The sequence below is a fragment of the Xiphophorus couchianus genome, chromosome 8, assembly GCF_001444195.1.
Source record: "Xiphophorus couchianus chromosome 8, X_couchianus-1.0, whole genome shotgun sequence".
NCBI classification, from domain to species: Eukaryota; Metazoa; Chordata; class Actinopteri; order Cyprinodontiformes; family Poeciliidae; genus Xiphophorus; species Xiphophorus couchianus.
Genome location: NC_040235.1, coordinates 18181612 through 18206687, shown reverse-complemented (window position 1 = coordinate 18206687; position 25076 = coordinate 18181612). Strand labels below are relative to the sequence as shown.

General features: G+C 38.4%; 2 protein-coding genes across 2 annotated transcripts; one reads left to right on the top strand and one right to left on the bottom strand.

The window, feature by feature from the left end:
* Positions 1-1330: 1330 nt before the first annotated feature.
* LOC114149227 (sphingosine 1-phosphate receptor 3-like) lies at positions 1331-4620 on the top strand. The gene is made up of 3 exons (XM_028024877.1): positions 1331-1699; positions 2189-2246; positions 2815-4620. Exon 3 carries the CDS (start codon positions 2881-2883, stop codon positions 3865-3867), a length of 987 nt encoding a protein of 328 aa, XP_027880678.1. The 5' UTR covers positions 1331-1699; positions 2189-2246; positions 2815-2880; the 3' UTR covers positions 3868-4620.
* Positions 4354-24504, bottom strand: shc3 (SHC (Src homology 2 domain containing) transforming protein 3). The gene is made up of 12 exons (XM_028024873.1): positions 22952-24504; positions 18492-18562; positions 16114-16177; positions 15231-15350; positions 15038-15091; positions 14801-14852; positions 14590-14719; positions 13234-13387; positions 11888-11978; positions 11593-11784; positions 7952-8277; positions 4354-7872 (listed from the first exon to the last, which is right to left on the bottom strand). Exons 1-12 carry the CDS (start codon positions 23573-23575, stop codon positions 7744-7746), a joined length of 2007 nt encoding a protein of 668 aa, XP_027880674.1. The 5' UTR covers positions 23576-24504; the 3' UTR covers positions 4354-7743.
* Between the last annotated feature and the right edge of the window lie 572 nt (positions 24505-25076).

Genomic DNA, 25076 nt, shown 5'->3' with positions numbered 1-25076 from the left:
TAGGAACTCATATTTAAAGTGTTGAAGTGAAGCACAAAATAAATACTGTAGTTTTCCTTTGACTGCTTTAGACTAAGTTTCATGTTTTCTTCCTGGCTTATAACAAAAAGTCGAACACGTTGAATAAACAGCACCTTTCACATTTGCTGGGACCTTTGTTGAGAAAAATGTTTTTTTTTAAAAAGGCAAAAGATAAAGGCATCTTTTATTGCACTAGCATCATTTCACACAGACGTTTTTTTGAGAAATCTAATCTTTCATTCATTTTCATTTCATTCATTTATTGATTTGTAAATGGCTTTAAAACTTTACTTGTGTTATATAACTACAATTTTAGAACTTTACTGTTCCAAATTTGCATTGAATATTCATTTGTCCAATTATGTTAGAAAACACACATGGTGTTGTATACAAATGTTATAATGTTGAAAAAGCAAAACATTTCCTGAAATACATTAAAGGACTTTTATACCGTTATTAAAAATCCCCTGCTCACTCACAAGACTCTTCACACTTATTTACACAATCTGTGAAATAAGTATGCAGTAGCGTATCATGCGGTAGCGCATACTGCATAATAATAACTTTAATCAATTCTTAAAAGAAAGTAGAAATAAAAATGTTTTTAAAATAAGATTTTACATTTTTCTCTGCAAGATCTACTACAAAATGTTTTTTCAACTTTTTACATTTTAGTGGCATTAACATTTGACAGCGATGTGCTGCATGTTACCCGATGACTGAAAGCTGAAGCTGAATCTTTTTGACTAATCAATTGTGATACCTAAACACTTGAGTATCGGTGTGTTTGTTTTACCATCTGCTTGAAGTGCATGGAAAGCTGTCTTCTTTCTAAAGTGCTGCTAAATAATTTTGGCTTATTGTTCAGCAAAAACTTCACACACATTTAAAATATACGAGGAATGACTTCTTGTCACTTGATCAGAAAGAAGAGACACTTCATTTCGAATAAACCATGTGATATTTTGAGGTAACATTTTTTTGCTGTTGTTTTTATGCCAAGCTGTTCATTGGTTTTCATGGAACAAAAATAAACTGTGGTTTGTTTTTTTCATTCCGGTAAAGATGACTTCTCAAGACTTTAAGGGGAAATTACAACAGATTGATTGCACTACATCTTAAAAAAGACCGGCCCTCCAGCATACAGAGGAAGTTGGTTTGTTGCATGTGTGTTACTACAGGTTGCAGTGGTTTAAAACAGTTTTGTGCAAATGAGAATTAGGTCCATGTAACATTGTTACCAAAAATCCATAATGACAGTTGAAAAATGAGTTTAGGAAACTTCTCTGTTCCTCTCTAAACTTGCATTTCCTATATCTGTAAACCTGCACTCCCTCCCAATTTATGAAAACGTTGTTTTTCATAAAATGTTCTGTCAAATTCAATTTTACATTAAGTTATCATGCCTGATTTGAAGTAACCTAACAGTTTGTAGACCTTTTTGTACACAGAGTTGCTGGAGACTTGGCTCTGTGTTTGAACTACAGGCTTTTGTTTTCATCAGATTCTAGCCATGATAATACAGAGGTAGGCAGCAACTCTTGAGATAGAGAGAGGGAAGATGTGGGTGACTTTAGTGGTTATAAATAATTTATAAATGATTTCCTTTATGAGTGTGTAAGCAAACGATTTCGAAGATTACTTCATGAAGCATACAAGACACGAGAAACACATTTCCGTAAGTACCTCCTCATTAGTTAAGAATAAAAATATCCACTAGTCATTCAAATCTATGTTTAATATCTTTTTTTAAAGAAAATGCCTATATTTTTCTAGTGTTCTGTAAGTTAAGGAGAAAATTTATTTATTGCATAATTTAGTTGCGGATTGTATTTATTTAGTTTTGTCCCTCTTTAAAAGGAGAACAACTTTTTATTAACTTTTGACTGCATGTGAGCTGATGCCTGAAAGTTGAATCTGAATCTTTTTGACTGATCAGTTGTAATACCTAAAAGCTTGAGTATCGGTGTGTTTGTTTTATTGTTAAATCGTGAAATGAGTGTTGTGAGTGAGCAGTGCAATGTTAGAGATGGCTTATTTTATCCGGTAAAAATGACTTCTCAAGAATTTAATGGGAAATTGCAACACTATGATCAGTCTTGTCTCAGGTTGACTGGCTCGCCAGCATTTAGAAGAAGTTTGAATTACTGGCTTTTATTTTCATCAGATTCCAACCATCACTTTGAGGACGACATCAACTCTTGACACAGAGTGAGGGAACAATGGTAAGCTGTATAGTCAGCATACAGGCACCATCTTCAAGAACTCTGAAGAATCTGAATTAATGAGCTACAACAACATTTCAATTTAATTTGGGATTGATAAGGTATTTTTGAATTTGATTTGAATTAAAACAATATCATTTTCAATTTGTAAATATGCAAAATTAGAAAATTGGTTACATGTCTATTCTGATATGTCAGTTGTAGAAGGCATTAGTTGGCTTAAATGTATTTTTCTCCACGACCTAGCTCAGAGGTAAGATTATTTACTGAGTTTATCAGTCAAATTCAATGCAGTCAGCTCATTGCAGTCTTCCGCTTCACATGATTACTATCAAAGCACTTCTAATAGCAACCGCAATATGAGACTGACATTTTTAACAATCAAACTTTTATTTGGCTGTATTCTTAGTAAAAGAGGTTATGAAGCTAATTAGCTTCACTAAGGGGCTGTTATTTTCAAAAGATATGCTTCCTCTGACAAACTAGCCTCGTTAGAGTTCCCACTATGATTTATTGAATATGACTGCCTACTTATAAATTCTCGCAGTAATATTTTCCTCTGTTGCAGGTGTTGGTGGACTTTTGGAATACTGCTGAACTCTGACCTCTACAGTCAGCAACCGGTAGTCTGAAGATGAATGTCGTACTCCTTCACTACAATTACACTGGGAAGCTGGGAAACCAGCAGATGACTCCCACTAATAATGTGGACTTTCAAAGAATCGTCTCCCTCATCGTTTCCCTCATCGTTCTGGAGAACCTCACCGTCCTGGTGGCCATATGGAGGAACCACAGGTTCCACAACCGGATGTACTTCTTCATTGGGAACCTGGCACTGTGTGACCTGCTGGCTGGAGTCTCCTACATGGTCAACTTGCTCCTCTCTGGGGATAAGACGTTTGATCTCTCACCAACTCTGTGGTTTATCAGAGAGGGCAGCACATTTGTAGCACTCAGTGCCTCCATCTTCAGTCTTTTGGCCATTGCCATAGAGAGACACCTGACTATGATCAAAATGAGACCTTATGATGCCAACAAGAACTACAGAGTATTTCTGCTTATAGGGACCTGCTGGCTGATTGCTGTGATCCTGGGAGCTTTACCCATCTTGGGTTGGAACTGCATTGACAACCTCCCAGACTGTTCCACAGTCCTGTCTCTTTACAACAAGAAATATGTAGCTTTCTACATCACAGTTTTCATAATCCTGCTTTTAGCCATGTCAGTCCTTTATGCTCGCATCTACATCCTGGTAAAATCCAGCAGCCGAAAGGTGAGTAAGCACGGCAACTCTGAGCACGCTATGTCCCTTCTGCGCACCATCATCATTGTAGTCGGAGTCTTCATCGCCTGCTGGACACCCCTCTTCATCCTGCTCCTGGTGGATGTGGCGTCTGAGCAGCACTTTCCAGTCCTCTACCAGGCTGACTGGTTTATAGCACTGGCTGTGCTCAACTCGGCCATGAACCCAGTCATCTACACTCTGGTCAGTCGCGAGATGAGACGGGCCTTCCTGGCTCTGGTTTGTGGCGTTTGCTACAAGATGAAGACTTTTTGTGGACGGCGGTGGGAACAGGCAGTTCCGGGAGCCCAGGCAAATCTGGAAGAAATCATGGAGTAGCCAGAACAACCAAAACCAGAATGAACAGAGGGGTTTGGAGACAGACACACATCCCAGTGAGGTCTCACAGATGTCTGGAGTTAGAGTACCCTCAGAAGGGGAATCGGGACCATGGAAAAGACTAAAAAAAAGGTGCAAGTTATCTAGAATTAGGAACAAGCTTTTTTTCCTTCTCTTGGTGGATGTGCCAGCACTGCCTAGACCTCTCCAAGCCCGACTGGTTTGCTGGACTTGCTGTGGTCAACCCTACACTTTGGTCAGGAAATTCAGATGGGAATTTTCTGGCACTTGGTTGTGGCATTTGCTGCAATTCTTTGGTTACTAACAAATGCTTCAACAGCATGAGCTTATCTAAAGTAGCCATATATGGTTTTTATATGAAAGCACATCTGCTACTTAGGGAAAATGTGTTCAAAAAATGCCAAAAGCTGCATCTGACACCAAAGGAAAAGAATCCTAGTCGTAGTAAACACAAGAGAGATTATACACATTCACAATTTTATTGCCAAACAGTCATACAGAATAATGACGAACCCATACAACTAAAAGATTAAACATCTGTAAACATCATTTGGACTCGTTTTTATTTCATACTTTTAAATATAGCTGTCCCGAAATAGTGTTTTTCTGTGACACCCTCTGTCATTAATGTATAACCCAGAAATAATGACACTTATAATACATATTAATAGTGAGGGAAAGAGACCAAGATAAAGTGAGAACACTAGTCTCAAGCAGCAACACGCAGCAGGGTAAAAACAACCTCCAGTGAACAGGCATGCCCCATTGAAGATCAGCTATTGCACACTGAAGGGAGAGAATGGGAGAGAAAAACACACCATTTGTACAAATTAAAGGCACATTTCAGTCAAGAGAAATCTGGAAAGACGCCATCAGTGTCCAAGCATTTTTAGTCGAGTAGTTTCTTTACATTGCAGACCTAATAAGGTTCAGTCTGTTACATTCAAGTATGAAGCTGTTTTCACCTTCAAAATTTTGTCCAATTTGCTTGTTTCTTTGTTGTTGTTTATTTTTATAGAAAATTTTGTACTGTTCCCTTTTGCAAGTCCTCAGGTTTGCTCAAATTTAGTCACAAACATTGCAGAAGTAAAAGATGTAAAGAAGTAAAAGTGTTTTATAGTATGCCAAAGGTCCATGACCAAACAGGTTACTGTGTAGTTCCTGTACTATACACACCTTCTTGCAGCAAAACACAGGCACATTATATTACATTGCATCTGTCTTGTCAAACTCATTGAACACGTACTTGTTTTGGTACAACTCAAGTGGTCGAGTGCATTTCAAATACAATGCCCCATTCATTTGGTATCCATCAGAGTCCTGACAACAGTAAGAATGAAGCCATTTGAAACAAAAGAGAGAGAAGAAACGAAAAACAGGCAGTTTCCAGAGCAGCTGCAGATCATTTCTACTAACCCTATCAAAATTTGGGTTTCTTTCTTCGTGAAATAGTAAGATCTAACACTAAACTGTTTATAGGAGCAATTGTTTACAGATGGCATTAACTTTGATCTAAAATGAACAAATACTCAAACAAAAGCTACTCTTATGGCACCTAGTGGCTGAAGTATATATATGATTAGGCATAGGCTGGCTAGCATTACCAGAGAAAGTGAAGGCATAACTTCAGTTTCTGAAGCAGTTTTCAGAAACAACAATTGGGAAGCAACAAGCAATATATCTGACTGAAAGCTGGCTACCTTTACAACATTTGATTAATTGAATCCATTGTTATGGCAAAATAAAACATGGCAAAATTATTCTAGGCAATAATCACCTGAACAACTACTACTGAAGTTAGTGATGTTTTCTCTACTTTTTAAATCATACATATGGAAAAATGTTGTAGATGACATTATTAAAGCTTATTTTAGCAACTGACTGAATAATTCTTGCTTTCAGTTTAAAATAAAATAAATTGAAACATAGTATTTTCCTATATGTTGACAAAACCCCTTACCATTTTTCGGCTTTTTTCCCTATATATTTTTATGTTTACTAGAAGTCTGAATATAGTCCTGTTTTACTAAGACTAAAAAAAGCAGTGGAATGAACTTATTAGATTTGGGGAATCTAGATTACTAACTATATCTTTACTAAATGAGCTATGAGTCAACAAGATTTTTCTGGTTTACCAGCTGTGGTTTTACTATCATTTCTAAGTAATTACTGATTTTTTTCCCCTCAAAACAAAACAAAATGAATTCATCAAATGCCTCAGATATTCTGCCAACACAGCATAATCTCTGTTTAATCAGCCTCTGTGGGAGAGTGCAGCAGTTCTGGTTGGAAATTAGGATCCTAGCTCTTCTTTCTTCATTAGAAGGGAACCGAACTTTATTTCCGGTTATATAAACAATAAAAGGTTTTGTTGTGAATGTACTCCCTCTACTGCTTGAAAGTAAAAACACATTGCAATTTAAGTACAAGTATGTACATGGTTTTTACCACTCCTCTTTATCTAAAAAACAGAATATTTGGGAAGACATTTTACCATAATATTTCATTTGATAAAAAGGATAAAATTCATTCATACTAAAACAAAACCAAGCTGTCTTTAAATTTGCTTCTGTCATTTTAGCACAATCTACAGACTTTTTGTGGAGTTTTTAAAACAATTGTAAGCTTAAACCACTTTTAGACCTAGCTGACAGTTTTGAGTGAGCTAAACCTAAATATATAGGTCCAAATGAGGGCTATTTATAGATTTAACACTGACCAGCCCATGCCTAGTCATGATTAAAGATAAACACATTGAATCTATGCAACTGTATTTTCAAGTGCAAGCGAATAATCTGTTCTACCCTTAGTGGATGTAAAAGCAACATTTCCATTAATGACACCTTGAAACAGTGATCACTCCTCTAGTACGACTGAAACAGATCTCTGATTGTGCTATTCATTTGTGATCATTCAAGAAACAGAAACCCTTTTTAAAAAGTTCACCCAAAGAGCAAAGCGTGTTCATTTAAAATGGGAGGATATTAAACTGTATGAATCAAGCACCAAAAACTAATCACCGACGAAACACCTAAAAGAAGTCAGAGAAAACCAATTCAAAACAAACCACTGGTTGAAAAAGCAGAAATATATATATATATATATTTTTTTTTTTACAGTGTCAGCATACACAAGCACCTCCTTTCAAATAAAGGGGAATCAAGGTCTACGAACACGGCCACGAGAACAATTGATTTGAAGTCATGCGGCTGCAGTGACACAAGGAAATGCTTTATAATTATAAAAAAGGCTGATCTCTAAAGCCATTGACAGCAGTATGAAAAGGTGTCCGTTTGCTCCCCGACACTGTGACAACACATTCGGCTTCAATCTCCAACAAAAGTAGCTTTCATATGGAGACTAATAAATCAAGCTGTCACACTAATGGTCAGTTTCAGGGCATTTTTTTTCCTATTAGAATTTATTTAAAAGAGCCTTTTCTGATTCTTCAACCACTGAGTCAACACTTTCAGTAGAAATATGGTTGTGCTTGACAGACAAAACTTAGTTTAGAGTTTTATTTTAAAATATTCTTCTCGCCTCTTCGAGGTTTTATTTGCACTTCATCTAAACTACAAGAACAATTTGTCGCTTTATTGTTTCTTTAAACACCAAATCAAAGTATTAAGTCCAAATGCACCCATTTTTTTTTCTCAAAAATATAGCATTTCAGTCATCACAACAAAATAATAGCAATTCTATAAATAGTTTTCCTTAATCCTTAACAAATGTTGAGTACTCCAGTGACTCCAGTAAAGCAGGTCAGTGTTGAGCACATTGAGCCTTTTGTAGGCATCTTCCAGTTCCAGGAGAGGGCATTTAAGGCCCTCTGCTTCCCATCAGGCATTTCAAGCATCACAATTTCCTTTCAACAGGTTGATGGAGACAGAGTTCACTCCCAGCTGAGACAATTGGCAAATTGTTGTCACGATGATGGCCAATGAGGTGGCTAATGCTGTCAAATATATGATCTTTTGTCCGTACCTGTGAAACAAGAGAAAACAGATGTTAAGAATCAGTTTTGGTTTCACACTCTAAAACCAGCTTTTTATCCTGTTCTTACCGTCCCTTCAGGGTCCACAAGCAGTAAATGCTTGGCAAGTCCATTGTGCATACCAGTCAGAACGTAGGACCCTGGGTTGGTAGTGCTTGTGCGGACAAGAAAGTCCCCATCGCTCTTAAGCAGTTTCTCAGCATCACGGCGACTCATTTTGCCATGGTACCACGTCTGACCTTCCAGCTCCTCTTGCGCACGGGAAGCCAAAGATCGCACAAGGAGAGGGCTCGAGTTGTCAACAGAAGCTGCCTTCTGAAGGTTGGACACTTGAGTCTGGGACTGCCCCGGGGCCAGTGGCTGGGACTGGGACTGAATGGCTTCCTCAAAGGGCTCTAGTGTATGAGAGGAAAGGAAGAGTCACGACAGAAAAATGTAGTTCATAAGATTGTAAAAATATTTCCGTATTTGATTGGGTTGCATCCTTTACGGGAATTAGGCCGGCCAATCTGGGAAGGTTCACCACTGTTCCATGTATATCCATTAGTAGATAATAGCTCTCAGTGCAGTTTACTGGAGTCCCAAAGTCTGAGAAATGGCTTGGTAACCATTTGTCGTCAGAGAGAAGTTTGCGGTTTCCAGTGTGTTGACTGACATTTAACTTAACTTCCCAAAAATTGTGTTGAAACAAAGTTCATTCATAATTTTACAAGGAGGACGATTATATTTTTCACATAAGGTCACAGTGGTTAGGAGAGGGTTTTAATTAGTTTTTACAATTTGCTCAGACTATCTTGGCTTTTTGTTGAAATCTGATTAATGATAAAAGAGCAGAAACAGAAGAAATCAGGATGGGAACAAATACTTTCTCATGTGACGATATAAAATCAGTAGTCAAGTCAAATTGGGGGTTAAAAGAAGGAAAGAATAAAGCCATACACCAACATTAATACTGTTATCTTCTTATCTTTTTGCTGACATGATGTAATTAAATAAGACATGCATAAAGAGGAAAAGCTGTGAACCGCTGTAATTATTTTAATTACAGCAACCTCTGCATTTAATTGCACCTCTGGTAAAGATGTTTAAAGAGCCTTAAAATAAATGTACCTTTTATTAGAGATACATAACAATTTATAATGATCCATCTTTTTATTCAAGTATATTCACTGAGGTAGTCAAGTCTCACATTAAGAAACAAACATTTTTTTAATCTAACTTTTTTACAAAATCTTGCTGAAAAGGCTGCATTTTCATTTTACTAGTACATTAAAACAAGATTTTATTTAAATGCTTTGATGTCTCAGACTGTCCATGTACTATATGAAAGTTTCCAGAGCCTTTATAAGAGAAACAGGCTTACAGAATCATGTATATCTACCATCCTGAATGGCATCTTAACATGTCTTTCTTTTTGAAGTGTGGGCAAGAGAAATGGACCTCTGTCGACCAGGAAAAAAGCTCGTTATAGATACCTAATTTCTCATAAAAGTTTACACAAGAAAAAAAATATTGCTTAATCAATTTTAGAGTAATTTTAACATAAGTACTCAAATTAAATATCAAAAGCATTTTTTTAAGGCTTTTCTGTTCATCTTAAACAGTAGTACCAATACCTGTGTAGTAGCACAGTTTTATAAAGCAAAAAACTTTATACATAATTAGATGATTTTGGCTTTAATTAGGTTTGCCAGTTACTGATAACAGTTATCATATCATACATAGATCTAAATCCATCAGCAAACTGTAGCAGGCAATATAAAACACTGTTAAGTATTTGTTGTGGTCTCCAAACCACAACAAATTCAGTAACTTGGACCTATAAGTTACTAAATTATATGTAGGGCTCAGTTTTTGACTGCATTCACACAACTGCAAGGAAAATAGCTCAAACTACAGAACTTTGATGAGAGCTTTTAAGTTGTAAGGTCTTTGTATTTTAATCAACACAACTGAACTATCCATCCATCCATCCATCCATCTTCTTCCGCTTATCCGAGGTCGGGTCGCGGGGGTAGCAGCTTCAGAAGGGAGGCCCAGACTTCCCTCTCCCCAGCCACTTCTTCTAGCTCCTCCGGGGGAATCCCGAGGCGTTCCCAGGCCAGCCGAGAGACATAGTCCCTCCAGCGTGTCCTGGGTCTTCCCCGGGGCCTCCTCCCGGTGGGACGTGCCCGGAACACCTCACCAGGGAGGCGTCCAGGAGGCATCCTGACCAGATGCCCAAGCCACCTCAACTGGCTCCTCTCGATGTGAAGGAGCAGCGGCTCTACTCTGAGTCCCTCCCGGATGACTGAGCTTCTCACCCTATCTCTAAGGGAGAGCCCAGCCACCCTACGGAGAAAACCCATTTCGGCCGCTTGTATCCGCGATCTCGTTCTTTCGGTCATGACCCAAAGCTCATGACCATAGATGAGGGTAGGAACGTAGATCGACCGGTAAATCGAGAGCTTCGCTTTTTGGCTCAGCTCTCTCTTCACCACGACGGACCGGTACAGCGCCCGCTTGACAGCAGACGCTGTGCCAATCCGCCTGTCGATCTCCCGCTCCCTTCTTCCCCCATTCGTGAACAAGATCCCGAGATACTTAAACTCCTCCACTTGGGGCAGGACACCCCCCCTGACCCGGAGAAGGCACTCTACCCTTTTCCGGCTCAAGACCATGGCCTCGGATTTGGAGGCACTGATCCCCATCCCGGCCGCTTCACACTCGGCTGCGAACCGATCCAGCGAGAGCTGCAGATCACGATCTGATGAAGCCAAAAGGACCACATCGTCTGCAAAAAGTAGAGATGAGATCCTAAGGCCACCAAATCGGATCCTCTCAACACCTTGGCTGCGCCTAGAAATTCTGTCCATGAAAGTGATGAACAGAATCGGTGACAAAGGGCAGCCCTGGCGGAGTCCAACTCTCACCGGAAACGAGTCCGACTTACTGCCGGCAATGCGGACCAGACTCTGACACCGGTCATACAGGGACCTGACAGCCCGTATCAAAGGGCCCGGTACCCCATACTCCCGGAGAACCCCCCACAGGGCTCCCCGAGGGACACGGTCGAACGCCTTCTCCAAGTCCACAAAACACATGTAGACTGGTTGGGCGAACTCCCATGCACCCTCCAGGACCCTGCTGAGGGTGTAGAGCTGGTCCAGTGTTCCACGACCAGGACGAAAACCACACTGCTCTTCCTGAATCCGAGGTTCGACTATCCGACGGACCCTCCTCTCCAGGACCCCTGAATAGACCTTGCCAGGGAGGCTTAAGAGTGTGACCCCTCTATAATTGGAGCACACCCTCCGGTCCCCCTTTTTGAACAGGGGGACCACCACCCCAGTCTGCCAGTCCAGGGGAACTGCCCCCGATGTCCATGCGATATTGCAGAGTCGCGTCAACCAACACAACCCTACAACATCCAGAGCCTTAAGGAACTCCGGGCGGATCTCATCCACCCCCGGGGCCTTGCCACCGAGGAGCTTTTTAACCACCTCGGCGACCTCGCCCCCAGAGATTGGAGAGCCCAACCCAGAGTCCCCAGACTCTGCTTCCTCAGTTGAAGGCATGTTGGTGGGACAACTGAACTAATCTCTTCCAAAAATATTTGGTCTAAAAGTTTTGTCTTTTCACAGTATTCCAAGTTAAAATCTTCTAATTCTATTATGCAAAGCAACTATCTACAGTAACTAAACATTAAATAGAAATTAATCAAGTCTTACTCATGTCAAACAGGTCCTTCTGGGGGCTCTCTTTGCCTGCCTCTACTATGCCCTTGGTGGCATTTTCTGCTTCTGCCTGGAGAGCTGCAAGCACCTGGGCATCAATCTGCTGGGTGTTCACATACATGGGCATCTCCGCTGCTTTTGGCGTCTGACCTTTATTCTCTGGCAGACTGCTGATATCAAAAGATCCTGAATATTGAAAGAAACAAAGCCACAGTCAGCCTGCTGAATTGACAACATGGTCCCGGAGTAAATATGTGCCTACTGTACTGGAGTGTTTGGTAGTTCCTACCCTGCTGCAGGAAGATGGCTTTCCTTTCATCAGCCCAGTTTTCACAATGCCGTCCCTGGTAGTACGTCTGATCCACCGAGCCCGAACCAGTCTGATCAAACGCACAAGCAGTGAATTTATTTCTCAACAAATTATGCTGAATCCAGGATTGAACAGCTTTCGAAGCATGCGGTTTTAACTACCATTCGGCTAACATCCAGATAAAGGATAAAGTTATCGCAAGTAATCAAATCATTTAGCGTATATAGTTGTTTGGAGAGTAAACATCGTCACACCTAAATGTTTCAGATAATAGAATACATTTTAATACCAATCAATAATAACCTGAATAAATGCAGAAAAATTCATTTAAAATGATGATATCTTTAATAAGAGAAAGTACTGTATGTTTATTTGCCCTTGTGAAATTATGCATTAAATGTGAATAGCCCTTTATTATTGAAAGCTGAGAACTGACTAGGACAAAATGTCACACATGGAAACGTTCCAAGACAAAATGTTGAAATGTTTTAGAAAGTGTGTGTCCCCTTATGTCACATAGAACACAACAATGTTTTGGGGGGAAAGATTGTACTGACAGTCAAACATTTTGATTGAGACTTTTTTCAGCATCAAGAACTGTCATTGTAACTGTAATTTGTGCTTTCCAACAAAATGCTAAAGAAGACTATCCTGCCATCAGTTTGTGACCTTAAGCTTGAGGACAGTTGGGTTAAGCAGTACTTTAATGATATAATATCAACACATCTGCATTTCTACCTCTGAATGAAACATTATCAAATGGCCTAGTCAAAGTCTTTACTTGACTGCGATTGAGATGCACTGGTGTGAACATAAGCATTCCGTTTAGTCTTGAAAACCTTCAAACATGACTAATTTAAAACAAAAATTCCAAATAAATTTTTATAGCAATGTGAAAGACATTGCGATAAATGTCTTGATAATTGATGGCAGCTGTTGCCCCCAACAACAACACAATCAGATACTAGGTTTAGAGGGCAAATACAATAAACCTTAGTTTCACATAAAATAAGGTTGGTTTGGATAGCTTTTTCTCCCAGATAAATTAAATCTTAATATGAAAACTGCATTTTGTGTTGATTAAAGTTATCCTTGTCTGATATGACATTCTGTAACAGTCTGAAACATTTAAGTCAACTAAAAACACACAGACAGAATATTTTTAATGGCATTGTAGTATCAGGTCAATGACATATAAAGACAAAAAGGATGCTATAATCTTAGCAATTTTTTTAAATGAGGTGCTGATTTATTTTTTTAAGACAAAACCGTCCACATGATTGTTTAATGGTGCTTTAGAATATACCAGGTTATTAAACTTCTACCTGGCCTCCTTCAGATGCAGCATTCTGATTCGTCAGTCGAGTATCAATAAAGCCTCCTTGGGGTGGCATTTTGCCGGGGATGTTGTTATAATAAGGATGTTCTGTTGACTCCTCTTCTTCCTCTGTCCATGCCAACTCCTCCATGTTTAATACTCTGAAAAAAAGCAATAAACATGGAAAACCATTAAATATACAGTACAGACCAAATGTTTGGACACACCTTTTAATTCAATGAGTTTCCTTTATTTTCGTGACTATTGACATTGTAGATTCACACTGAAGGCATCAAAACTATGAATAACACATGTGGAAATATGCACTAAACAAAAAAGTGTAAAACAACTGAAAATACCCCTTATATTCTAGTTTATTCAAAGTAGCAGCCTTTTGCTGTGATTACTGCTTTGCACACACTCTGCATTTTCTTGATGAGCTTCAAGAGGTCGTCACCTGAAATGGTTTTCACTTCATAGGTGTGCCCTGTCAGGTTAATAAGTGGGATTTCTTGCCTTATAAATAGTCATGAAAATAAAGAAAACCCATTGAATTAGAAAGGTGTGTCCAAACTTTTGGTCTGTACTGTATATGTAAAGCAGAACCTTTAAAAACTCTTCAACAGCTGAAATTGAACAATCAACAGGAACGTTTCTTCTTAAAAATTATGGTTTCTCCTCTGTATGTTCTTAAGAAATTCTTAAGAAAAGTTTATTCACCATAATGTTAACATTGAATTCATATGAAGATTACAATTTCTAATTCAATCTTATTAAAATATTTTCAGTGTTTTGTTATTTTTGAAGACACCAATTTCACCTTTCAAATCACAAAACAATGCTTGTTTGGGCTCACCTACAGAAGCTCTTGTTCAAAATTTGTACTTATGCTGAATCTAGGATTGAACAGCTTGCATTTACCAAACAACTGAAGAATCCTACAATAAATGTAGGCTTTTCAGAACATATTTTTGCTTTAAAGACTACGTTTATTTTATTTATAAAAATGCTAAACATAAAAGTATGTTTAGTAAGTTGCTTGCCTTTTTAACTTTTATTATTATAGGATCAGCGTAAGTTTTATTTGAAACAGTCTAACATCTAGAAAGTAGTGAAATAGCTCTGTCCATTTATTCCATCTATTTGACAAAGGAAATTTTAAAATCAAAACAAAGACAAAGCAGGTCAATTAAATCTAAATCAGTGCACAAGCATTTATAAAAGAATGGAAAATTAAAAAAGGCTAGGAAAAAAAAACATCTTTCAAATATCCATTTACTTTATTCTAAATATATCCATATTTTTTTCAGACTTTTTGAGACCTGTATAAGAACAATTCAAATATTGATATTGGACTTCTTACCTGTCATGGACTGAGGACATCTTGCTTGAGGGACACTGCAGGTACTGCTGGAAGCGAAGGTCAAACGCCTGGCCGATGGTGCTGATAACATCCTGAGCGAGCCCGTCAGAGCATTCAAGGATGTGACATGCTGAGAAGGGTCAAATTACAGCAGTAAAGAACATGCTGCACATTAGACCGTTTTATGAATGTCAGAGAAATGCATCCTCACCTCTTCTGTTGACCGGGTCCTTTGCTACATAGGCAACATAATCCGTTGTATCCTACAAGAATAAAATATAACTTGGTAAATTTAACTGACATTATACTGCTAATACATTGAAATAGGTAAATCTCATGTAGTAAGTTGTATTTGACAGAGTGAGGTAATTTGCAATAAATCACAGATATTGACTCTCTTTAAAACATCTATGTTGGTAAACTGAAAATTAATGCTGGCAGTACTTACAGGGTCTCCACCTGATGCAAAAGAGATAGACTGCATGTGATGGTTGGCAATGATCTGACAAAAAAAAAATACATTCGTAAACTGAATATTTTGTACACACACAAATCGTCGTGAAATAAAGTTTAAAAGTCCAAAATTAACTCACCCATAATGAGTTAATTTTGGACATAATTGGGGAATGTTGGAGACTGACCTGTTTGCAGTCGGGGGTCATTAGGTTGAGGCTACTAGTGGAGATATTCAGGTTGATGGACATGCCAGCAAACTGGAGATTACTCTTGCCCAAAATGTTGGATAGAGCTTTGGATGGTGGCTAAAAGGAGCAAGGGAAGAAATAGAGAGACAAGAAAAAAAAATAGTTTCATGCAAACTAGAAAAAAAAAAAATCCAAACTTAAATCAACTTACAGATTTCTGACCCCAATCTTAAACTTTTAAGAAACTCAAAACAACACCAGGGAAAATCTACAGTCTGAATCTGATACCAAATATAACTTTCATCCCATTTAAAAGAAGGTTTTTAAAGGGGAGTGGGCAGATAAAAAAGGCCAAAGTTATTTAAGATTCTCTGTATTAAGCCAATGTCACCATCATCGGTTTGTCACACATCCACAGGAACATCATCTAATATCAGAACCTCCATTCAGAGAAATTAGATGGTACTCATTCTGTTTTTGTTATATCCTCTTTTCTGACATTTGAGGAAGCTTTAGAGAGCAGAATAATGCTTCACATTAAGGCCCACAAACAGAATCCACTCACACACACTGCAGCTCAGCCTCCTGATCACAGATATTGTGAACTACATGAGTCACTAAGCACTGTGCAGTGTGCAATACATCGTGGGCTGAAGCTACGCCCACGCAGACATAGCGCCATTTGTCTTCATCTCCCTTCTCTGCCTCATTTCACATACAGGAAGGTAAAAGGGAGTGGGGGGGCAAAACATACAGAGGGGTTCTATAAATAGACCACAGAAGGGTAAATGAATATCTAATGTCCTTTACTCTTCAAACTACTGAGCAGTTCGCATATATTCTTCTGGGATCTGGACGGTGTTTGCGGTTGTCGGCATACCTTTCTTTTCCGCAGCGCTCCTTTGGTCCCAGGAACTGCTTCACACACCAGGCTGATAGCTTCCCTACAGGGAGGGTAAGAGGACAACCATGTTCAGTGTCATCAGCAATAACATGGATTGTATTCCCATTGTTACTTCAGTTTAATACTTACTGAAAATCAGTTACTATAATTGTGCTTGTCATCTAAAACAGCTGGTTTTTCTTTTTGGTTTTTTAGATTATTAGTCTAAATCTGCTTTAAAAACATTCAATTTTTCTAACATTAATATGTAGCTATAATAGTGAATGAATAAATCATTAAGTAATAGAGTAGCTTTTTCAGTTTGTGAAGACAGATATTACAACACTGTATAAAAAAAAAAAAAAAAAAACAAAAGTCATTATGAAAGATGCAACAATGCAACAATAAATTTCCCGTAAGTTTTTAGCAAAGATATTTTTTCCTCCAATGTAGTCCTGCCTACATTAAAAGGACCATGTTTTAATGTGTCATTTGAATGCATAGTTTTTTTCCCCATTAAGTTTGAAGATGGTTAACTTTTTGCATATGACTGTTTCATTATACAGATTAAAATGTGTTTGAGTTAATACTTGTTCATCTTCTAAATACCTATGCTTCACACAGGTATTACATTGTGCTTCTCCACAAGGAAAAAAAATAGTTCACTTTGCTAGAAATGATAAAGAAATGGAATTATGTTTCAGACTTTCGCACACTTTTGAGCAAGTAAGGATTCATGCACAGAAGACAAGCTCACAAATTAAAAAGTGATTAACAAAAGGACTAATTTAATTTAAAATGTGCACAATTCAAAAATAAGAGACTCATCTTTCTGATAAATCTAATAATATATATGCACTTTATTCTTCTGTAACTTATGTTTTTTTGGGGGGGGTTTGCCTGACATTCTGAACAAAAGAAAGGTTAATCATGTGACACAGTGGGGCTACAGAGACATAGCTTTCCAAGCTTATGATGCCAAGCTCAGGAAGTCATGCAGAAAAGTGGACGAGACATAAACTAATCCCCATCAGGCTTTGTTTCACTGCACATCGGTTACAAACTTCAAACATACTCATGGAGTCACAGAAATCTCCAAGTGAACAAATAATTAAAAGAGTTTACATCAATAAAAATTATTGCTTTACCTGTTTAATGGACAATGATTTGAATGTTTTCTTGCTTAGAAAGAAGCCATCTTCATCAAAAACATGGCATCATGCAGGAATTTCGCAGAGTTTTATTACACACACCTTTGATAAATCAATAATTTGTAATGTTTTACAATGACACATATAATTAGATTTTCTGACTTGTGCAACTCTTATTAAAATGGGTTTAATTGTCTCTGTATTGTATTTTGCTTGCTACTTTTTTTGGAGGGAGGAGGGCTCATTTGGACTCTGACACAATAGAGCCACTGAGTCATTGTCAGGGTCTGAGTCACTTTAATCAGTGTGTCATTGCTGCAATATACACACACGGACTGGAAAATGGGCTTACAGAAGAAGAGGAGCTTCCGTCATTTGTTAATCAACTAACCAAGTAATTGATCTTTTCTTTTTTAAGGTTAAACAGTGAAATATTCCATGATTTTATCTTTTGTATACAGCAATATTTAAATCTAACTTTATGCACATTTGCATTTTCCATTCACTCACAACAGAATCAACCCCTACGTCATTATACTTTAGTTTATATTAGCTACGTAGCAAAATGTTAAACATGTATGTCTGTTGCCAATTTGTTATGTTAATGTTTTGTATGAAGACATAGATGAACATTTGAATTGTAAACATTTTGTTTGTGTTTTTTTTCCCCACAATACAAGTTTTATATTCCAACTTTGCATTAAGGGATCTCTACTCAGTGTAGGAACTTTTACTGTTCCTACAATGAGGAGAGCATGGTAGATTGTGAGGACTTTATCATTAAATGTAATTGAAATGCTTTAAAAAAAATGTTAAAGATTGTGGAATCAGAAGCTGTGAATCAGCATATTCAGCAAGCTCTGGCACATGGTTCAATTTTTTATTTTAACAAACTGGACATGCAGAGACGTAATTCAACAAAAATGTTTGTGAAACAAAAATTCTGTTATGTCTTTAAACTGTTGAGCTGTGATTGTGACCTGGGCAGTGAGCCATATTGTCTATATCAAAAACAATCAGTAGTCCCAAATATATTTACATTTATTTTATTTGAGATACTGACACCAGGAAATATTATGAGATTATTATGTTTTAATAATAATGAAAGAAAGCAACCTTATAGAAGCTACCATTTTCAAATGAAAAAACTGTGTAATATTAAAAGCAACAAGCCATAAAATCCAAGAATTTGAATGAAGAAAACCACACCATGTTTGAACATACCTTGTTATTTGTGACCTTGTAGTGAAATCCAAGGATCTCATCGATCGTAGGACTTCTATGCAGCCCAGATACTGCAAAGAATCAAGAATGAAATCTTTGAGACAAACTATACATAACATGTTTTATATATAGCACATGTATATTGTACATGTGTTTTATGTACAATATACAACATATTTGGCCAGGGAATAAAGATCAAAGTCACCACAGTCCTGTTGTGGATTCATAATTATTGTATTAAAAATTTTAGAATTATGTACTATGGGTCTTGAGAAGAAGACAAAACTGGACAGGTGTTAAATGTGAAATAGTTGCATCCTTCTGAGCTTGTGTATCAGTGTTGTATGAGATGCATGCAGGCAGCTCAAAGTTAAATGTATCAGTTTTATTCCTTGCTGGTGTCTTGGGGTGTACAGCTGTGTTTTCATAAACATGTTCATGCCATACTTTCCAGCTCTTCGGGTTACTTTAAGATAAAAAATCCAGAATTCTCCAAACTCAGTTTTCCAGAGTCCTATGTCCCTTACTTTTGATTTAAATATGAAAACATGAAAGTTCATTAAGAAGCTATTGCAGATATTTCTACAGGCAGATTTTAAATATGGAAGCTTAAAAAGAAAAATGAAAGAACACGGGGAGTGAAAAGAAACATGCAGGACATGTGGAGGGAAGGAAGGAGTAAAGAAAGGAAGGACAGAAGGAAGGAAAGATAACAAAAAGTAATGTCAGTGCTTTATCTCTTCATAAATATCAGTGTGTCTTGCAATGAAGTCAAGTCACAGTACACGAGAGCTACTCGTATTACAGACATCTCACGCTTGAATAATACTGCACCAACCAGGACCATTTTGTGCTGACAAATTCTTATCATTTAGCAGAATCATATTCTTAATTTGGCATCCAACAACCTTAATGTTGCCCCTACTGTTTCATAACTATAAACATATTAAAACCATAAATTGCAGACGACTTCTCCATTCTCCAGGGTGCATTTAGCAACTTTTGGCAACCAAACACGTTCTATGTCACAGTGACATTTGCAGACTGACAGCGTTATCTATTTTCAGTACAACGGATATGAAGAGCTCACTTCCACAAGCCCAAAAATATATCAAACTGTTCTAAAATTGGAAGAGAAGACTTATTCTGAGCACAGCATTGAAACATTTCTTCTCTGCTGTTTCCCATAGGGTATAAATGTTTCATAAAAACTATTCCTCTTCACCTCAAAATGGGAAAGACTGGTGAACATGCTGTTCAAATGAGGCAGATGTGTATTAATCTTCATACATCTAGAATTGGAAACAAAAACTTGGTTCTTCCCAAATTGTGCCCATATTTATAGAGCAATAACTAAAAAGCTTAAAACAAATAGAACTGCAACATGCAGAAATACACAAGGACTTGCAATCTCCAAGTCTCCATAAAAACTATTAGAAATTATCAATAAACAAGCTGGTTGCTTTACAATGAGTCATCCCTCTGGTTTTGAATGCTGTGCAGCTGGAAAGACAGTTCTTATGATGTGCAACGTTGGCAACCAGTTTTTACAACCAGGAGCTGCTGATTAGCATCTCAAAAGCTCAGATTATACTTGAACTGTATGAGTTTAAAAAGAGGCTTCAAGGATGCAGAAGCAGGGCCAAAGAACAGAGAAAGAAGGAGAAAGTTCAAATCTTTTCTTCAATCAATCATAAAAGTCAAGAATAATATCCAAGACTCCACCGTCCCCAAGATCGGTCTTCAAAACATACGATCAGTGAGAGACTTAAAAAGTGGCAGCAAAAGGAAAATGAGGTGGATTAGCAGTTTTTGCCAACAAGTGATGGTGTCATCCAGGACATGTTACTGTGGAATATTGTCTCTCCTGCCAGGATATTGAGCTTGTTAGTACGTCCTGCAGTACTCATTACTACTAGAGACCCTCCCTGTGCACTTCATCACCATCTGCAATAACTCTTTAATTTCCCTTTGGGATACATAAAGTATTTTTGAACAAAAAAAAAAAAAGTATCTCATCCCACTGCCATCTCAGTCCCCTTACCCAAACCCAAAATAAATCCAGTGGAATGAGCTAAAGAGAAGAATGTAACAGAGAGGATCAAGGATTGTGGATGATCTATAAAAAATATGCAACATTACAAAATGTTTTATGAGAAGACTACTGCTGTCCTGTTGGCAAAGAGCGATTGTAAATATTAAAACCAAGGATGCCAATAATTGTGGAGAAAACAAATCTAATCTAATGGATTCCAGATGCATCAGCAGACAATCCACCACCAGGACCCAAAGAAGAAGTAAATGTGGAACCTTTTTACATCTTCTTCATGACATTCATGACGTAAATGTGGAACGTATGCATGTGGTAGTATCTTTACTTTGGGGAATATGTGTTGGTCTCTGAACGCTGTCCAGAGACCGGAGGGACTTCTCTATGATCGGGCCAAGATTCTGTCATGATTCGGTTGTGCTGACTAGGCTGCAGTTTGTCATAAAATCTTCACTGTTCGACCGAAGTCCAGCCTGCAGAACTTTATTCCCAAAGCATTACCACACCACCATCTTGAAGACAGTGACAGAATATACTACCCAGGGATTAACAGGATTAATAGACATGTCAAGCATCAAAACACTGAGCATGACAATGTGTGAAAATGAGCAGTATGAGATTAGTTGCTTAATAGTTTAAAAACCTTGTGGTATTATTCAACCACAAGGTTGAATAATAGGGCTTCTTAGTCAGTCTAATAAATTCAACCGGAAGTTAACTTCAGACACGTCTAGAGCTTATCCAGCCCATCGCCAAATAACCGCAAACCTTCAAGGTTGGGTGGAAGGTAGGGGTTGACATTTATTGCAGTGCTCACCGTTTTCATGATTTGTTTTCTTGTCATAATAAGAATTTGGACATTTTATGACAATGATTAATTCCCAAAGTTGTTGTGTGAAAACTGCCAAAAATTGACTGTATTGTCAGAGTTGTCTTTAGTATTTTTTCCACTGTGTGTCCCATGAGAGCATCAATGAACAGTAAACCCAAAAACATGATTAAATGCATTTACTGCATGCATGTTGGTGATAAAAATTATACTTCTTTATAGTGTTCAGAAATGGTGTTCTCTGTAGGTCTATTTCAAATGGTATGGTGTTAAAGAGAAGTATTTGTGTTTGTGTGATTGCTATGTCATGCTGTCAAAAATAAACAGTTATCTAAAAAGACATAGTTTTATCATCACCTATATCATTATCACAATAGTACCACAAATGATAACAGAATTTTACTTCCAATAAGAAAAAAAAACTAGTACTAGTACCATTTCTTTTATTATTATTATTATTTTTTTTATCTATTTTTACTAACAAACAGCAACAAAAGGAGAAGGAACGTGAGGGTAAACAATGTCACAGTGAGTCAATGCCCTCTCTAGTGTAATGGTGCATGATGTATGAGGGTTGACCACATGACGCTAATTAAAAGTGCTGTGAGCAGAAACACCACGCTGAACTCGATAGATGCAGGACACAAACTGACAGGAAGAGCTGGGGGGTTGGGGGAGTCAGACCCATTTCCCCTGTCACAGCAGCATTGACTGGACCAAAATAAGTGCTGTCTGCCTTGAAGCAGTTAATGGAAAGCCACGCTGGTCAAACAGACTGCAGGCTTTATTCAGAAAAGTTGTAGTAGGTGTCATATGATGTTAGTCATCTTGTATAACTTGATTTGGTATATAGCATGTCTCACTGGGTGTGTTTATCCCTTCCTAAGAGCTGAAGAAGTGCTTTGTTAAATCTACTGCATGAATAAAAGATAATTTTATTCAATTAAACTATAAAACTTAATGGTTTCAGTGAAAATGGTTTCTATCCCATTACCCCATATCTGTCTTTCCTTGAAGAGTCGGGTCTCAGCATCATCACTGTGTGCTAGTGACTCATTGCTAGTATGATGACATTTGCAGCTCTTCTACTTGTGCACCAACTTAAATGATGCATGATGGCTGAATAACATTAGGGAGAGATAACAGCTGCAATGAGACAAACACACCATGAGTCTCTTCCCGTTCAGCCGTTTTCAGGGAGCTAACACAGCCATGGAGCTCGGAGAGGTGCACGATGTACAGAAATAACACATCACCATGGTTACAAAAGCATAACGCTGTAGCTTCACATACAGGAGAATACCAGATAAACCATGGTTTAAAGCCTGTTTTTTCATGTTGCCATCGTGAGCTTTGTCTCTACTTTTCCACCAGTGTTGACCTTCTGCATTTCCTGAATTATTCAATGTCTGTTTTCTGATTGCTCAACCTTCAGCAGTAGCCAGCTCACACACACCCACTCAAGGGCATGTTGTGATGCACAACTGCATTCTCACTCTCTAATCCCCATCGGACGTAGCTAATCTCTTCCCATTGAAAAAAAAAGAGAAAGAAAGAGAATGAGAGGGAAAGTCCACCAACCTTCACAACGTATGTGACTCCTGGGCCAGATATCTTCTCATTCGAGTGCAGCCATCCTCTGGAGGGCTTGCTCACCAGTCCACCACCCCCACCTGGATTCCAATCGTCTCCTCTAGGCTGGAGATCGTCCAGTTTGCTCTTCTTGCTCATGTTGACAGCTGTCTCCAACTGTGTGCAGGAGGTTGAATGGGAGCTGCACTGAGACCCTCCCACACCAGAGACGGCTGTTGCTGCTGCTGCCGCCGCCACGCTGCTGGGGCTGGAGCCCGCACCCCCACCCCCTTGCAGCTTGGACACGGCCAGGTCCTTGACGGCCGAGGGTAGACCCTTGATGCCAAGCAGGCTGCCCGAGTTGCTGAATTTCAGACCGGAGACCTTGTTGATGAGGGTGCAGAGGGTGGTGCCTCCATCCTCCAGATGCTCTGAGCCGTGGCTGGTTGTGTTGCTGGAAGGGACGGCAGCGGTGGATGAGGGCTGGACCTCACTTGGGGGTGCGAAGGATGTCTCGGCAGCAGACTGGGAGGAGGCCGAGACCTTGGGGTTCATGGACAGGCCGTGGAGAAGCTCATCGACAGATGTTACTGACTCATTCCTGAAGCGGTTATACTTGGTACGGTGAAGCATACCCTTCCCTCTATAGCTCGCTCCTCTTCTCTCCACCAACCAACCAACACACACAGTCTGCCTCCTTCACAGGCGTGCAGGCAGACGTGGCCGAACCGCGCTGATAACCCTCTCCTGTAACATAGCAGCAGTAGCACAGGCAGCGAACGCCTCTCAGCAATCACAGGCCACCTGACTGTAATTTTTTTTTTCCTCTCTGTTGAGTTTACAGTGGCGGTTCAATGTGCAGAGCTGTTGCTGTCACCAAAGTCCAATCGTTTCTCAATAAAATCCAGAGCAGAAATACAATCCGTTAGAGACCAAATCTGTGGAAACACAACACTGTAGCACAAGAAGTAGAGGACAAAAAAAAACAACCCTGCCAGTTTTTGGGGTGCAGTTTTTCAAGCTGCGATGCTCCTGCTTTTTCTTCTTAGAGCTGTTTCTCAAAAAGAAAAGAAAAAAATCCCCAAAACTGGAACAGAAAAGAGATGAATGTCGCTGATGATCACGGACACTGCAAGGAAAGAGCAAATACTCTCTGCTGGCTGCTGCCTGCCGGCTCAGAGCTGAAGCATGACTCACTGATCTGAGAAAACCTTCTCAACAAAAGGCTTGCTGAACACCGCAAATCACTTCCTGTTGGAGGGAGAGGAAAAAAACTCCCACTAACAGCACACTAGAACCAATCAGTTTTTAAATTCCCTAGACTCATATTTATTCCCTGCAACACCTTGCTTTCTCATTTGCTTCTCAGAGGACAGTAAATGAAGATTGGAGGGGAGCGGGGGGTGTAATGATCATACTTGGCAAAAAATGAATAAAAACAAATCTGCATTAAATCAGATCTTGAAACAGCAGGAAATTCATAGAGAAAAAATATGCAAGGACATTTCCTCACAAATTAATCAGAAATATGAGCAACTTTTAATAAAAATTCCAAAATAAAAACTTATTTTAAATTTTTTTAAAATAAGTAACTAAAAAGAAAAATGCAGTAATAAGCTGGCATGACGGGAAATATATTTAAATATATTGCCCATGTTATTTTATAAGAGCAGCAAAACATAAAGCAGACACCAAGCCCGGAGAGAAGCTTCGCACAAACTAAAATCTACCAAATAATCTGTATTAACCGTCTCTCAAACATATTTAAATTTAAACTAAGTAAAGAGAAAAAAATTATTTAGCTTAAATTTTCCAAAATAAAATATTTCTAATTTTAACTTAAATGTGGCCAAAAAATCCACAAAGAAAACCAAACATGAATTACAAAACAATTTGTTTTGACTTCTAGAAAGATGGCAAAAATTCAGGAAAATGCCCAGCAACTGGTTCTGTCTGAATGAAATTAATGAAATGATTAAAAGAAGCAAATAAAATAAATAAATAAAGCAGAGACTGACATTTTTCTCAGGTGAATACGACAAAATGATCAAACAAAAAGCTCAAGAAAGCCAGTAAGAAACGCAGCAGTACAGCATCATTGTCTCCCCCAGTCAGCAAAAAGCACACATCTGTA

Bases quoted from the DNA above. Each gene is read 5' to 3' on its own strand.
- LOC114149227 (XM_028024877.1), top strand. From the start codon at position 2,881: ATGAATGTCGTACTCCTTCACTACAATTACACTGGGAAGCTGGGAAAC.
- shc3 (XM_028024873.1), bottom strand. From the start codon at position 23,575: ATGCTTCACCGTACCAAGTATAACCGCTTCAGGAATGAGTCAGTAACA. The intron at 11,979-13,233 runs GTAGAAGTTTAA...GCGTTTGATCAG, and splicing joins CTGCATCTGAAGGAGGCCAG to ACTGGTTCGGGCTCGGTGGA. The intron at 8,278-11,592 runs GTAAGACTTGAT...CTCATACACTAG, and splicing joins GAAGGACCTGTTTGACATGA to AGCCCTTTGAGGAAGCCATT.